The sequence below is a fragment of the Pimephales promelas genome, chromosome 20, assembly GCF_988280905.1.
Source record: "Pimephales promelas chromosome 20, fPimPro1.hap1.1, whole genome shotgun sequence".
Classification (NCBI taxonomy): domain Eukaryota; kingdom Metazoa; phylum Chordata; class Actinopteri; order Cypriniformes; family Leuciscidae; genus Pimephales; species Pimephales promelas.
Window position 1 is genome coordinate 22,758,516 of NC_142788.1, and position 15,072 is coordinate 22,773,587.

The 15,072-nt window shown below is 36.2% G+C and overlaps 4 protein-coding genes across 11 annotated transcripts in view; 1 reads left to right on the forward strand and 3 right to left on the reverse strand.

The window, feature by feature from the left end:
- Positions 1-379: 379 nt before the first annotated feature.
- rbp7a (retinol binding protein 7a, cellular) lies at positions 380-2,532 on the reverse strand. Its single transcript, XM_039653025.2, has 4 exons — positions 2,419-2,532; positions 2,049-2,227; positions 1,157-1,258; positions 380-1,049 (listed from the first exon to the last, which is right to left on the reverse strand). The coding sequence occupies exons 1-4, from the start codon at positions 2,495-2,497 to the stop codon at positions 996-998; spliced, it is 414 nt and encodes a 137-aa protein (XP_039508959.2). The 5' UTR covers positions 2,498-2,532; the 3' UTR covers positions 380-995.
- Positions 2,533-3,804: 1,272 nt separating this feature from the next.
- On the reverse strand, positions 3,805-7,629 carry nmnat1 (nicotinamide nucleotide adenylyltransferase 1). Of its 4 annotated transcripts, none has more exons than XM_039653019.2 (5): positions 7,365-7,629; positions 6,821-6,956; positions 6,488-6,671; positions 6,102-6,235; positions 3,805-4,536 (listed from the first exon to the last, which is right to left on the reverse strand). In XM_039653019.2, the coding sequence occupies exons 2-5, from the start codon at positions 6,933-6,935 to the stop codon at positions 4,142-4,144; spliced, it is 828 nt and encodes a 275-aa protein (XP_039508953.2). In that variant the 5' UTR covers positions 6,936-6,956; positions 7,365-7,629; the 3' UTR covers positions 3,805-4,141. The 4 variants fall into 4 exon arrangements, with proteins under 4 accessions (XP_039508953.2, XP_039508951.2, XP_039508954.2 ...); XM_039653017.2 differs by having other exon boundaries at positions 6,821-6,959; XM_039653020.2 differs by having other exon boundaries at positions 7,358-7,629.
- A 60-nt stretch (positions 7,630-7,689) lies between these two features.
- On the forward strand, positions 7,690-9,864 carry lzic (leucine zipper and CTNNBIP1 domain containing). 2 transcript variants are annotated; one of them, XM_039653021.2, is made up of 7 exons: positions 7,690-7,811; positions 8,158-8,265; positions 8,343-8,478; positions 8,694-8,792; positions 8,887-8,982; positions 9,091-9,172; positions 9,265-9,864. In XM_039653021.2, the coding sequence occupies exons 2-7, from the start codon at positions 8,165-8,167 to the stop codon at positions 9,321-9,323; spliced, it is 573 nt and encodes a 190-aa protein (XP_039508955.1). In that variant the 5' UTR covers positions 7,690-7,811; positions 8,158-8,164; the 3' UTR covers positions 9,324-9,864. The 2 variants fall into 2 exon arrangements, with proteins under 2 accessions (XP_039508955.1, XP_039508956.1); XM_039653022.2 differs by having other exon boundaries at positions 7,695-7,817.
- Positions 9,865-11,367: 1,503 nt separating this feature from the next.
- Positions 11,368-15,072, reverse strand: part of clstn1 (calsyntenin 1) — a 39,925-nt gene continuing 36,220 nt past the window's right edge. For all 4 annotated transcript variants that reach the window (XM_039653007.2, XM_039653008.2, XM_039653006.2 and 1 more), the window contains one exon: positions 11,368-14,619. In XM_039653007.2, the coding sequence (XP_039508941.2) occupies positions 14,425-14,619 (195 nt within the window). In that variant the 3' untranslated portion in view covers positions 11,368-14,424. The remainder of the gene's footprint in view (positions 14,620-15,072) is intronic.

A 15,072-nucleotide genomic window follows, 5' to 3' on the forward strand; every position in this document is an offset into this window, starting at 1 on the left:
TACCAATTCTAATTTGGTTAAATGGATGTAAACGCATATAGTTATTATTATACATCTTTAAAAAATGAACAAATAATAACGAAATATAGCATATGTATATTGCATTATTACCAGGTGTAATAATTCTCTACATATATTTATCTGTTTCTTTACAAACTTCCAAAGATTACCATCATTCTGATTAGTTTGTTGACTGATCATCCCCAAGATGAGATCCCATAAACCAGAAATATTACAAATCAGCATTGTGTTCACAAAGTGTCTGTTATAATCTGTTGTATTACTGAATAATACTATTTTCTGTTGATTTAACTTATTGTTGTTGATTGCAATTTCCATGATAGAGACATTACAATCTATAGGGAAAAATAACACACAATTATAACGTGTTTCAAATTTTATTGCACAATAAGGGACTTTAAAGTAACAGAATTGAACAAGGTGTTAAATTTAAGTAATTGAATTAACAAAAGTGTATATATTTAGGTATCATAAAATATACATAAACAAAAAATAAAGCTTAATAAGCGTTTTTAAAAATCTATTCAAAATGAAGCATGGCCCTTGATAAGTCATATTATTGTGAAACAATGATTCTGGCTTGCGAGAAAAACAGAAGTACTACATTACACATTGCTAAAGGTGAGTGAATGTGTCTCTTGTATTACATGTAAACATGATTAGCATTAGGCAATGGTGGCACAACTATTGACAACACGCAGTTGTCTCTAGTGCCTAAACTGTAGTTGACCCGAGTTCGGTCTGTTTGTGGTCTTATTGCGCCCTCTAGTGGCACTATAAATCATACTCCTAGACATCCTGCCTCAGTCTGCAAGCCTCTCTCGCTGCTTGTAATTGATTAGTCAGGTTTTGAGGCACAAGTTGAAACGCTTGGTTCTTGTTCTCGCCTCATAATCCTCTGACTTAGAAGTGTGAACAACTTTGTTAACAGCATTGTTAACACCTTTTCAAGTAGTAAACGTCACCGCAGGGCCTCAGATAACCCGTTTGAAAACTTGCTTGCAGACTTGATCTTCACAGTGCAACTCCTGTAAAAGGTTGATAGGTCTGATTATTACTTAAGTGGGTTAATGGATGAAATCAAACATGTTTATTGCAGAAGTGTATAGTGTATGATGCCTAATTTCACATTTACCAAATGGAGTTTGTCATCCTCGATCCAGTGTCTCCAACCTCTGTTCTTCTTCTCACCCTTTTGAATGCACACCAACTTGTTCCCCTCCCAGGTCACCAGAGACTAGACAAATTTATATATGTTTCATTTTCAAACAGTGCATTAAGTGTTTCCCCCATATTGTGTGGTGGTGAGCAAATATTTGTGTTCAAACAGACTAAACCTAATGATGAAAGTGGGATGTTGGTGTTCAGGTGTTGCAAAAATATAAAATTTCTTCTGCAATGAGATGTCATAAAAATATAATATACTAGGCTACTTACTAGTTATATATATATATATATATATATATATATAGAGAGAGAGAGAGAGAGAGAGAGAGAGAGAGATGGATGGATGGATGGATGGATGGATGGATGGATGGATGGATGGATGGATGGATGGATGGATGGATGGATGGATGGATGGATGGATGGATGGATGGATGGATGGATGGATGGATGGATGGATGGATGGATGGATGGATGGATGGATGGATGGATGGATGGATGGATGGATGGATGGATGGATGGATGGATGGATGGATGGATGGATGGATGGATGGATGGATGGATGGATGGATGGATGGATGGATGGATGGATGGATGGATGGATGGATGGATGGATGGATGGATGGATGGATGGATGGATGGATGGATGGATGGATGGATGGATGGATGGATGGATGGATGGATGGATGGATGGATGGATGGATGGATAGATAGATAGATAGATAGATAGATAGATAGATAGATAGATAGATAGATAGATAGATAGATAGATAGATAGATAGATAGATAGATAGATAGATAGATAGATAGATAGATAGATAGATAGATAGATAGATAGATAGATAGATAATACTTTGTAATACCTTGCAGTGTCTGTCGTCCATTCCCTTGGTGAACTCGTGAAACTCCTCATTGACTCTGAAGGAGAAAGTGTAGTTTCTGAAAGTGCTGATAGTCTTCACAACAAATTGATCCCCCACTTGCTCGATTACTTTGCGATGTTTTAGCTTAAGGGCGATCTTACGGGTGTAAAGGCCGATCCCTGTAAGGGACAAAGTTTAGGATCTATTACTCCTCCTGACATACATTAAATAAATAGCCAACAAATGGGAATGCTTACACACTGTAGGCCTATATAATATAATAAATATAATATAATACAATATAATATAATATAATATATAATTGTGAAAAAATATATATTAGCTATGTCAGACAAAAGAGCAGTCTTACCTAAAGCAATCATGATTCCCTCAAAGTTGACATTGCTGACCATGTCCCATGTACCACAGAGGCTTACTGTAACAGGCATTTTGTTAGCCGTCTGCAAACTATCCTAGTAGAATACCTTTTATCATGAAATCCATGCCTTTTATGTGTTGTGAGCTGAGTGGGTGGTCCTTCTTTCGGATTTGCATGTCTTTGTTTCTCATGCATTACATAAAGATAAACGTGTCTGACCGGTGTTTGTGTGCTAATAGTTTGCCCCCAAAAAACTTGAACACAAAAATACCTGTTCAGACGCTTTTGGGCTATATAAAATGTTAATTTTTGAACATCAAAAATATTAATGTTCAAAATGCATTCAACTTTACTTTCGTTAAGTTCACTTGCATTGTCTTCCTTGTACGTTGTGGAAAAATTCTTTGCAGTTTTTTTTTTTTTCCATTTCTGTCAAATGACAAATACGACATCATAATCACATGAGCGCCACAAAACAAAAACAAAACAAAACATCACTTACGCACGTCAAGTTACTGTGAATTTCTTAAAGGAAGACGATAAATAGGTCAAAGAGACAGAAACTTACTATTGAGCATGTGATGATGAATAGCTGTTAATTAAAATTGAATCAAGCTCCATTCTGTGGATGAAATAAATGCACTTAAAAACATCACAATCATTTTAGACCTCATTTTAAAACCACGATTGATTGAACAAATCTGATCACAATAAACAAAACTACAAGGTATCAAATGTGACTTGAAAGGGGTGACTTGGATGATATGCTAGGATGTTTTTATTATATGCAAATGTACCTAATGAATCAAAGTGACAGACACAACGAGTGAGAGAACCAGGGAAACTAAAGTCTTTTTAAAGTTTACAATCTCTAAATTTTACACACCAGGACAAGTGCCTGAGGGTGAATGTAGGTGTAGATATGATCTTATTCTTAACAGAAAACAAACAACTTCACTATACATGGGCGAAAATCAACTAAAAGTATTTGCTGTAGTAGTCACGTTGTTCCAAGCAGGGAATTCCCACATTTCTGCAGTATATATGTGGTATAAGATAGGATTTTCATATATTAGCACTGATGGTCTGCAGATTAAGATCATACTTGAAAAAAATTCCCCCAAAAACATGCAAGAGCACTTCACTGTCAAATTGCTTTACTCTACATGTCAAGATCTCAACACTGAATTCTCTAAAATGAAAAAACAAAACAAAAAAGTTTAAATGCTAAGGCAAATGTTCTCACTTGTCAAATAAATGTCACGCAAATGTGGCATTGCATGAATTCTAGAGCAACCTTCTCTACTGACGCTCAACACTTGTCATGCAATCATTTTTTTAACAGATTATAGGTATAATAATGAAAAGGAGCAAATGGCAATTATAAACAGTTTTTACATTTATTAGCACCCATATTGCAAACCATTTATTGTTCTAAATATTGAAATAATTTTTTGTATACTCTAGAGGTATATAATTGTAAAAACTTGCAAACTTCCTGTTCTAAAATTGATTTAAAAAATCAAAACAAATAATATTTCACAAAATGCATCATTCACTATTGGCCATACTAAATAATTCCCGATCAAATGCAAATTGCTCATTAGCCAAATGTGTTCAAGAAAGCAAAAAGCACTATGAATCAAGTGTCAATCACGCAATCAAATACCCCAAACAGAACAAGAGTCTAGCTCAAAAGCAGCAGAACATCAGTCTAGTTAGTGCTGGTGTATCTCTGAAGAGGGGCGAGTATGACATCAGCATTCTTCTGCTCGCTCTCAGCGCTATACAGACTGTGATCCTGAATATAGCGCACCACCGGGTCGGGCAGCAAGTAGCGGACGCTCTGTCCTCTGCGCAGGGCACGGCGCACATGTGTAGCTGAGATCTCGTTGGTCACCCATTCTCGAACAATATGGATGTTCTTTCGGTGTTCGTACAGCACGTCAGACTGATTGATAAACTTCTCAGCGTCACTGCCACATCTTGTGATGCACACCAAACCGTACTTTCCCACGATCTCCTCAATGTCCTCTGGCTTCCAAAGGTTGGGGACACCAAATGACTCCAGCACATCGGCACCACATAGCAGCTTCAGATGAGGGGTGTCTAAAATATACATTTATGAGAATAATACACATCATTAGTGATTTTGACAGCTTTAATTATAACAGATCTTAAAAGTCATGATTCATTTGAAATATGTGCTCCTTTCCAAAGCCAATGCTACAAGTCAATTATGGTATGGATAGGCTGTTCTGCAACTAAATATTAAACATGAAGACATATTCAGCAAGGATTCATTAACTCAATCAAAAGTGACAGTAAAGACATTTATAACGATACAAAATATTTCTATTTCAAATAAATGCTCTACTTTTGGACTTGCTATTCATTCAAGAATTCTGGAAAAAAAAATGTGCCATGGTTTCCACAAAAATATTTTTAATGATAATAATTAAGCTGAAAATTCAGATTTACCATAATAGATAATTAAATTAAATTGTAATAATACAATTTTACTGTATTTTTTATTAAAAAAGAGAAAGAGAAAACTTATGGATTTGTATACGTTTACTTTACATTTCTATAGAGTTTTATTTTTCCTATGTTTACCCTAAATAGGGTGTTGTGAGCATTATTGAGTACACTACACACGTGATGTAAAGTCTGTTTCATTCATACTCGTAGCCAGAGGGCGCCCTCACGCAGAAAGCCCACAAGTGAGACTCAGTCATAAAACTTATGATGTTTCTGGAAATCCCTTAAATGGACAAAGTCATAAAATTGCACACTTCTCTACTACATAGTAGGCGAAAAACAATATTTATGAATGGCAGTGAAGCAAACATAACTGACGCTGATAATGACAACATGGCGAACATAGTATGCCTGGATTACATTCATACTACAAAAACTTGTACTATATAGAATATACTTTTTTATTTACTTAAACAAAATAAGTACCTACTCTAGAGAGTATGCGATTTCAGACACAGCCATCCAGATATCGCTGCAGCAGAATAAAAAATGCAGATAAAGATGTATTGACTGATGAAACAAAGATAATAAACATATGACTGCGACAATATATGGTTTATCTGTGTTTTTCACGCCACCTGGGTTATTTTCATAATAATAAAGTATATTTATAATGCAATGCTAATCGACATTGCCTATTTTCACTATATAGAATACTAACAAAATATATTTTATGAAGCCAAGTCAGATCAAAAAAGGAAGTTTTTTCAGTTACTAAAGTTTGGAGTAATAACACGTTCTTTACACTGCTTTTGCAAAAAAAAATTTTCCTAAAATCTAGAGGGAAAGACTGCACTGCTCTCAACTCAACAAGCATTTGAACAGTTTCTTTTCACAAGTTGCTTCAACTCTCACTTATTACACCTTCACATTTGTTCAAAGCGTTCCACTTGGAGAGGAATGCTTTGGGACAGTTCTGAGATATGCAGATTGTGTTGTATGGTGTAAACACTATTATATAACTCGCAGGACCCTGTTTCTCTACTAACTGTCCTGAGGGTACATCAGCAATTACATTTATTGCCTGTAGTACAGGTACAGTGTGTGACATTCTAAGGTACACACCCTTTTAAGTGCACTGAGCAGTAGGAACATTTATCTTTTGAAAGATTGCTATGGATTATTTTCCAAACCTGTATTTGTGTTAACATAAGAACTCTGACAGATGCTTTTATTTTGCTCCAGCTTTCTCCTCTTGCCACACCTCACTGTGTCCACGTCATCATTGTTGCTGTCCTCGCTGGAAATGAGTTCTGCATGATGGTGCCTAAAAAAGATCAGAACGATCTGATTTAATGTCAACAGACTGCATAAAACGTTGATCATTTTGACGTAGCAGCACATCGAATACGACGTCCAACCACACAAGATGACATTATCAGATGTGACATGGAACTCATGCAAAGACAGAAAGCACGACAGTGGGTGCTGCAAAACAGAAAGGGTGTGACAGATTTATCTTTCACTTCAACCAAAATGAAATGTTCTCTAAAAGCAGATGATCTTAAGATGTTCCCACCGAACTACTTTGGCTGTCTCCACCCACTCCGACTGCTGACTTTCCCATTCATTCACTGTGATCCAATCGGAGTTCTCCGTGGCCAGTCTAGCCATCTGTAACCGATGACATGCTCCAATCAAACCTTTCTTTTTATAGCTATCGCCAACTGGAGAGATTATGCCTTTCACCACTCTGTATCTTCCTGAGTAAACAAAGAAATACAAAAACAATAAGATGTATGCTAATTATGTTTAACGTTAATCACAAAAAATGCAATGAGTATAACAAAAATAGGTGAATTTTAAAATAATATATATTCACACATTAATACATTTTTTATTAAAAATTTACCAGTGTCTTCCAGGTGATCCCGCGCCAGTTCGAACATACGCAGGTGCATGTTTGTGATGGGGTTAAATGACCCACATGCCAGTAGCACCAGTTTGGTTTTCTCTTGTGATGCCATTGATAATATGGAAGATGCTGTCTGCTGAAAAAGAAATCTACTTTAGATAGATAGATATTCTGAAATTAATTGATTATTTACACAAAATGATATTCATTAATATATATATATATATATATATAATTCATTAATTTAGAATATTTCAATAGTCATGAAAAAAAAATCTGACTGCAGGACAACAAAACAACCAAATTCTCTAAAGGTAAATCACAACCAAATTTCCTATTTCAAAAGTGTAAATAGGCTAGTAAGAGGTAGCATAAAGCTATAGTAATTTCTGCACCAGGGAGCAAGGAAAGAGGAAACATAAAGCACCCTCGCCTTAGGATTTAAGAATGATAGTCTAGCCTCTATACAATAAACCACCATTCCAAAAATATGCGTAATAATATGCCACCATATTGTGTTTAACGTTAACTTACTTCTTACCAATTCAACACACTAGTCTCGTGCTTCCTATTTAGCTGAGTGCACTGGTTGTGCTCCAAAACAACTTCGCCGTCTTTATTTAACCGACAGTTACAGCTCTAGACAAACAGCAAGACCGACAAACAGAACATTCTCAAAAATAATTGATCACTCCCATTGTTTTGACAACTGAAACATCATTGTGGGGACAAATGATCAATTCGCTTCCATAGACAGTAAGTTCGCTTCTAGACCTTTTTTTACAGTCTAGGTGGAAGACAGACATGCGCACTTGCGCAGTTTCCATGAGTCAGTAGTATGTTCCTGATAATCAACTCTGCGCAGAGTTTACGCAGAAAACCATACTAGTGTGCTAACAAACCACACCTTAGCAACTGAACTGGTTTTAGGAACCTAAACATAAACGTAATTTTGTCTTTATCAGTTGTACCTTTATTGGAGAAAAAGGTACGGGTGAGAATTATTATTTTATTAATGTAAAACCACGCCGTTTAGGACTCGCAATGTTTTTGTTTATAAGTTATATATTTAAGTGCTAGCTAAGCTAACTGCGCAGAGAGATAGAGATAGAGAGATAGAGATAAAATAAAGCAGGGTGACAAAATATTTCATGAATGTGATACTAGACCTGTCAAGATGGTAAACCAAGCTTTAATAATCATATTAACTTTGATACAGCCAATACTAATACTGATCAGAACTATTTTGATAGATCATAACAGGTGTAACATTCTCATATGTAGTAACAGATGGTGCTGAAAATTTGACATTTGTCTGTTATTTATTTAAAAAGATAAAGAATGGCTTCTCGGGGGAAATCAGAAACAACCAAACTGAGACAAAACATGGAAGAACAGTTGGACCGGTTAATGCAACAGCTCCAAGATTTAGAGGAGGTCAGGTAATGACATCCCATCAGTTCTCTATAGCAAATTCAGCTTCATGCAGACAAAAAAAAAATGCAATTTTTTATTGCAGAGAAGAGCTTGAAGAAGAGGAATACGAAGAAACCAAAAAAGAGACACTAGAACAGTTGAGCGAGTTCAATGAGTCATTGAAGAAGTTGATGTCTGGGAATATGACACTAGTTGATGAATTGGGAGGAATGCAGCTGGTAAGAAATGAGATTTTATTGTATTAACATACTGTATATGTTAATATATTAAACTGCTCTGAACCATTAGGCAGTATTGAAAAGATTTATAAATTATAGGTATGAATATTTTACCATTTTTATTACTGTGTGAAAAAAGACATCTAGACTGACTACTAGTATAACGTCGTTAATTAAATATTCTGAGATCATTTATGAGTGCAAATATTTATCAGGCGATCCAAGCCGCCATCAGTCAGGCATTCAAGACACCTGAAGTTATTCGGCTGTTTGCTAAAAAGCAGCCAGGGCAACTGAGAACGAGACTCGCTGAGGTGATTAACATTTTTAATACTGACATTTTCAAATATATAATTACCTATATACAAAGACTTGTGTTAATAAGTTGATATGACTGTATGAATTCAGATGGACCGTGATGTGATGGTTGGAAAGCTAGCTCGAGATGTGTACACTCAGCAGAAAGTTGAGATCCTCACGGCTCTGAGAAAACTTGGCGAGAAGGTGAGAGAGTTATTATTGAAACACAAATGCTTTCCTGCAGACATGCATCTATTTCAAGACTCACGTGTTAAAGCGTTTCTTATACCTGTAACTTGTTTGAACGTGCAGCTCACAACAGAGGATGAAGCATTTCTTGCTGCAAATGCTAGTGCCACTCTGAGCCACTTTGAGAAGGTGACAGCGAGCCTGGGTAAGATGAGAATTAACCAACTATTACTATTAAAGCAACTTATGCTTAAGAATTAAGCTTTTTTAACAATTAAATACATCTTTCCTTTCCAGGATCCGAAGATAAGATACTGGCATTGGCCAGTTCTGGAGTTGGGAAGACCCAAACATAAGTCTGGTTTACTAGGATTTAATTTTTTTTTTTGTGAGCGTGGCCTAAATGCTGTCTGTGAGTTTTACCGTTTTTATTTGTTTTTAATTTGCAATTTCAACACTTTCTACACCCAACCTAAAGTATCTATGTTGGGAATCATCACGAAAGTTATTTTGTATTGTATACTCCGAATACATTTTATGTTTGATCGTACATTCTTATTTGGGTACAGTGAAAAAAAGTGTTTACAGTTTTTCAGTGAAATGTCTCAAACATTTACACATGAAAGCACATCTTAGAATAGCTCTTATTTTCTGAATACAGAGAGGTAAGTTTGCCTTTATTCAAAATGGTCTTGATTATTTTTTATTTCTACTAATCGTTATTAATTTATTAACCTTATTATCAAGTTTTCTGCCAATAAGCCTTTTGGTAATAGTATTTGATAGTAACACTGTAATTACTATGCATTTTAATTTTCGTTTGTCATTACTTTTTTTTAACCAGTGTGATGTTTGTAAATATTTTGTAGTTCGAATATATTTGGCGATCAACATCTGTAAAGTTGTCATTGTTTTTCCTTTTCTGTATTTACAAGAAGTGTCTTACTGTCTTATTTTATTACACTGCATATTTTAGTGGCTTGGAAAAGGAGTCAAAAAACGGCTTTGAATTCCATTACAGAATGGATTGCGATCTTCGGAAAATCATTTAATTTGTAAATATTTATAGACTTTCTATAAAATTCCACACTGCCCATTTACCATCAAATAAAAACACAGACTGCCAAACTATTTAGCTGTCCTAAATGGGCACCCTAAACACTTGAGATCTTCCCACGAGGCCGCATTTTCGTGACATAATGTCGCTTTGATTTTTGGGAAGTGGCCCTCCAGGACCGGATTTGAGGACCCCTGCTATTCGCGGTCAAAGTGACGCCAAAATGAATGGGAGTCGATGGAAATGGTAACGCAAGTAAAGTTCTGTTACAAGATGGCAGCTCCCACGAGCCTTCAACTTTCGGTCGATGGATTAAATCGTAAAAATGGCGGACGGACGACAAGGCGAGCAGCGTGACAATACAGATTTGTCATACAAATGTAAATTATGTTCTGTCTCATTTAACTTATGATATGCAGTAGTTTTACAATTTTGTCAGACATGTATAAATTATTTGTAAGCACACACGCGTTTAAATATTGCGACAGCAATGACGTAATCAACGGCACCGAGAGACAATCGAGTAGTGTCTGAAAGTGGTGTTTATATTATGCTGGTGAGCTGTGCTCTACTCCCTATCCCCTACATAGGGAGTAGTGGTTTGAGTGGAGATTTCGGACACAGCCATGGACTTCACAGCCACGTGCACATGCCGGCCGGTCATTGTATGTCCAAAAGACTAAGTGCATATGAAGTGTGTTATTTGGGACTGGGCCTTCTGCTCTCGACCTTTAGGCAGCATTGAAAAGTTAAATGGTATACTGTAAAAAATATTGTTGGTTTAACTTAAAAAAGTAAGTAACCTGGTTGCCTTAAAATTTTAAGTTGACTGAGCTGGAAAAAGTGAGTTAATACAATGAAGGAGATTGATTTAATCATCAGAAACTCAAAATAATAAGTTGTCTCAACTAAATAAGTTATTTAAGTTGATTTGACAAAAGAAAAAATGAATATTTGTACGTTTTCAAGCACTAGGTGGCAGTATTACTTTGGTCTGTAATTCAGCTTCATCTTGAAAGATGAAATGCCTGAGGAAACATCATGGTGAATGATTAAACACCCCTTGGGTAAGGAAACATATTTATTTATATTTTCTTAAAACTTTGAAGTATGGATTTTAAAGTTTGGATTTTTAATAATCCTTTAAAACTCAGATGACTAAAGGTTACTGAATGCTATACTAGGTCAATAACACCGGTATCAACTTATATATATATATATATATATATATATATATATATATATATATATGGTTTACTTTTGTGCTAAGGTAAAAGTGGGCATAGACAGAAATTGTGTGTAGCCTATAATTATCGAATGAAATAATCTGATCTCCAACACACTTTATTCCCATCTCATCCTTTATTTTGTTCATGAGCAAGCATCAACTTCACTATAATTATTCCTCTGAACAATAGAAAAGTGAATGAGCTGGAAGGCAGCATCCAACAGTTCTACAACATCCCCAATTTTCATTTCTAGAGCAAAAAAATAAAAGTAATTCAAAACGTGAACAACGACCACTGAAGGCTGCAAATCTGTGACAGATAATCATTGTTTCAGTAGTATCACCAGTCTCCTGACCCCTCTACACCAGTATCATGTGCCAGTTACAGGAAATGTTTATATCTGTGTTACACATGCAAAGACAATGCTCTGTTACGTACTCACCATCTGCAGCCATTCACACTCAGCACAGACTCAGGTAATTGATTATGGAAAGTTTCTGTCGCCAGTGTCTTAAAATCCTTAAAACCACATGACAAAATCACATCGTTTGAAATATACATTTCACATGATTTTTCCCTTGAGAAACTGTGGATGAACATTTGCATCAGGGGAAAGGAGGGAAGATACAAACAATTGTGCGATTTTCAGTACAAACATTGATTATCGTAAATTTGGTCTCATGGAATGGTCTACATCGATCAAACATTTTCAAAAAATGATTGTATGTTGAGAATACACTGTGAGAGACTATTACATTTGTGTGAGAAATCATTATGTATCGGATTCTTGTGAATTTCATGCTGCCCTCATCAGGAGATACACTTCAAGATCACCTTTCACTATACACATATTGTTAAACTTATACCCACATATGCTGCCTACAATAATGTACATCTTTTCGAAGTGGAAGTTCCTCAAACATTATTTAGTACAATATTCATTGATGATACAGTATGGACCTATTTTCTCTACACATCAACATGAACACAAGACATCTAAGCTGGACAATTAAAACGCCCACTCTTGATAAAACAGCTGTTGATCCCTATCGTTACAGAAAATGAAATAAAACCAAGTTAAAATCACTTCCCCATACCTGTATGAAATCTAATATAAAATGAGAAAACTAAAATGGCATGGATGAGTGTTTGGTTAGTAGTGTTATTAATGCGCTGTGATAGGCAAAAGGCACTCCCAACTCCACCAGCTGAAATCTGGACCTCTCTTTAAAGGTCCTGTCAATTTTGAGTGGGACCTGATGACCAAAACATTTAACAAAAACTAAAAAAAATTCTCCCATCGCCCTTTCATGGGTCACAAAATAGACCTTCTTGACAACTTCCCGCATTTGTACCTTTTCTGACATAACATAAAATAATATTCAAACCACCAATCACAACAAAGCCTTGTAGCTTAGGCCTTAAACTAAAAATAGTCATGCATGTAAACGGAAAAAAAGGAGGTCTGAATGAAGTACCCTAAAGCTTCATGTCCGTCTTTACTAAACAATATACAATCTCCTAAATAATTAACATTCTTTTTCAAGCCCAATGGGAACAGAATATCATTTTCCCCAATAACCGACAATTTTCGAAGGTGCATCCCGAAATGTCCAATCACAGTAAGAAAAAGTAAGAAACCGAAACCATGACATGGATCTGAGAGCAACTACGAGGAGAAATGACCTGCAAATCTGGAGTAGATTGATAGCGTCACCAAAAAGGAATAAAAGTTTACCAAATGTAAACAAATATCTTTACACAACTCTACAGTACAGTTCCATGTACAATAAAATCTACCGACCATACTGCAAAAATATTTTACGCTTTTTAATTGAAATTCATCGTGATAGGCAAATTAGCCCTTTTAATGCTTTTAGGGGCCTCAAAATGACAAGAATAATGTAGGCTAACCCCGAATTTGCAAAAAAAACGCCAGTATTTTAGCAACAGAGGTCTGTTACAATGCTCACATTGTCGATAATCAGCAGCGCACCCATTTTCCATGTCATTTCACTCATAAATGTTATTCAGACTGGGTCATTAGAGTGCATACTGTGATTCCAATTGGTCTCTATTTATTACAGAAAATACAAGCAGCACTATCACTTAAGAATGGCTTAAATAACTGCAGTGTGCCTTAACTGTACAACATACAGTACCACGCGAGAAAAAAAACAACAACTGTATCACCTGAATGTGATTATTAGTCCCCAAAACATCACTGATTTAAAAACATTGAAGCCTTGGTGTAGCACTTGTACCATTGCAAGCCCAGCTAGAATTAGCATACGTAAAGCCGAAGGACCGAACCAACTCCACGCCCAACCTACAGTACAAAACGAAACAAAACGGAACGAAAACAAATAGATGCACACCCACCTCCAAGAGAAAAGACAAAATGAGCGACACTTTGCCACAGAAACCTCGGCCTCTGTCATGGGTTTCTCTCTATGAAGCGGACACGTCTTTTGTACGAGCATGAGATTTACCAAAAGTTTCTGAAACATGCTAAGAGCATCTGACAAATATTCTACAGCAGGTACTGTGTCTGACCGTTGGTTAGGCTTTCACTAACACATTGACTAATTACATGGTTTCATCTTATTTACAAAATATCAAAAAGCAGTTGTAATTCTTCCATACCAATGATTGCAAATCTTGCCATGCAATATAAAGAGGAAGAAAAAAAAAAGAAAAGTGATCGGAAAGAGTTTTTTCCTCTAAATTTCCCGAGCAAATACTCCCTAAAACGTCAGGTGCAAGGAATATACATTAAATCATTCTCGGAGCTCAACTTGAAAGTAAAAGTGCAGGGATGTGTCCGAACACAATGTTGGATTTCCCTTCGGAAAGGACAGAAAAAGATTCAATAAATTAGAGTTGAGATACCTGTGATACTATACTACACTGAATAACACCACGATAAGATGTCGGTAGGGAAATGAAGCGGACTGCAACACCTGTCACAACAGACACCGGATATATTTGCATCTATATTGTACATATATCGTTTAGTTTTCAGCGTTTTTTTTACGCATGGCTCCTTAGGTAAGGGGAACATGGGCATCCCTATTGGCAGAGGGATGTGACTGTGCATGGGGTGGATTTGTCTTTGTGTGTGAGCGCGTGTGTGATCTTAAAGTAGTGTGTACTGTGTGTTTGGGAGGATCAGTAGTTGAGGGTCGAGTCGTCCCACTCCAGCTGCTGCTGTCTGCTCGAACCCTGCTGGTCTTCCTGTTCGCCTCCCTCGTCTTCGCTGCTGTCGGACTCCGCGCTGGTGATGTCGTCTTCCTCCTCTCCGTCCTCGCTCTCTTCCTCTTCCTCATCTCCTTCCTCTTCGCTGCTGTGCTGGTCCTCGTAAGTCTAAGAGGAAAAGACAATTGGAGGTTCTTTGATGCGAGACACTGCAGGTGAATAGGACAAAAATTTTAACATATAGAAGTCACCATGAAACTTTACCAGTTGATTACTCACGTAAAAAAAATGTATTGCAAGTTTTCTGTAATTTTGTTTAAATATGCTAATCAGGCTATATCTAATTAAATATGCACTAATTTGCATATTGAAGTGACGGATCTGGCCATTGAAAAAAAACAAGGTTCAAAATGATGTTTGCATTTTGTTGATATATTCAATGAAATGTCGTGTCTCACCTTAAACTGTAAAAATAGATATCTGTAGGTGACTTGGAATAACATGTGGGATCAAATTGTTTTCTTTTTAGAGCAGGGGTTGCCAAACTTTTTTTGTCAGTGGAACCGCCTAGACATAAAATATTTACCCCCTGAGATTTTAATGTCATATTTTAATTATTTA

Bases quoted from the DNA above. Each gene is read 5' to 3' on its own strand.
- nmnat1 (XM_039653019.2), bottom strand. From the start codon at position 6,935: ATGGCATCACAAGAGAAAACCAAACTGGTGCTACTGGCATGTGGGTCA. The intron at 6,236-6,487 runs GTGGGAACATCT...GATCTTTTTTAG, and splicing joins GAGACAGCCAAAGTAGTTCG to GCACCATCATGCAGAACTCA. The intron at 4,537-6,101 runs GTTTGGAAAATA...TGTATATTTTAG, and splicing joins TTATGTTAACACAAATACAG to ACACCCCTCATCTGAAGCTG.
- rbp7a (XM_039653025.2), bottom strand. From the start codon at position 2,497: ATGCCTGTTACAGTAAGCCTCTGTGGTACATGGGACATGGTCAGCAAT. The intron at 2,228-2,418 runs GTAAGACTGCTC...TGTCCCTTACAG, and splicing joins GGGAATCATGATTGCTTTAG to GGATCGGCCTTTACACCCGT. The intron at 1,050-1,156 runs GTAAATGTGAAA...AACCTTTTACAG, and splicing joins AGGATGACAAACTCCATTTG to GAGTTGCACTGTGAAGATCA.
- lzic (XM_039653021.2), top strand. From the start codon at position 8,165: ATGGCTTCTCGGGGGAAATCAGAAACAACCAAACTGAGACAAAACATG. The intron at 8,793-8,886 runs GTGATTAACATT...GTATGAATTCAG, and splicing joins TGAGAACGAGACTCGCTGAG to ATGGACCGTGATGTGATGGT. The intron at 8,983-9,090 runs GTGAGAGAGTTA...TTGAACGTGCAG, and splicing joins TGAGAAAACTTGGCGAGAAG to CTCACAACAGAGGATGAAGC.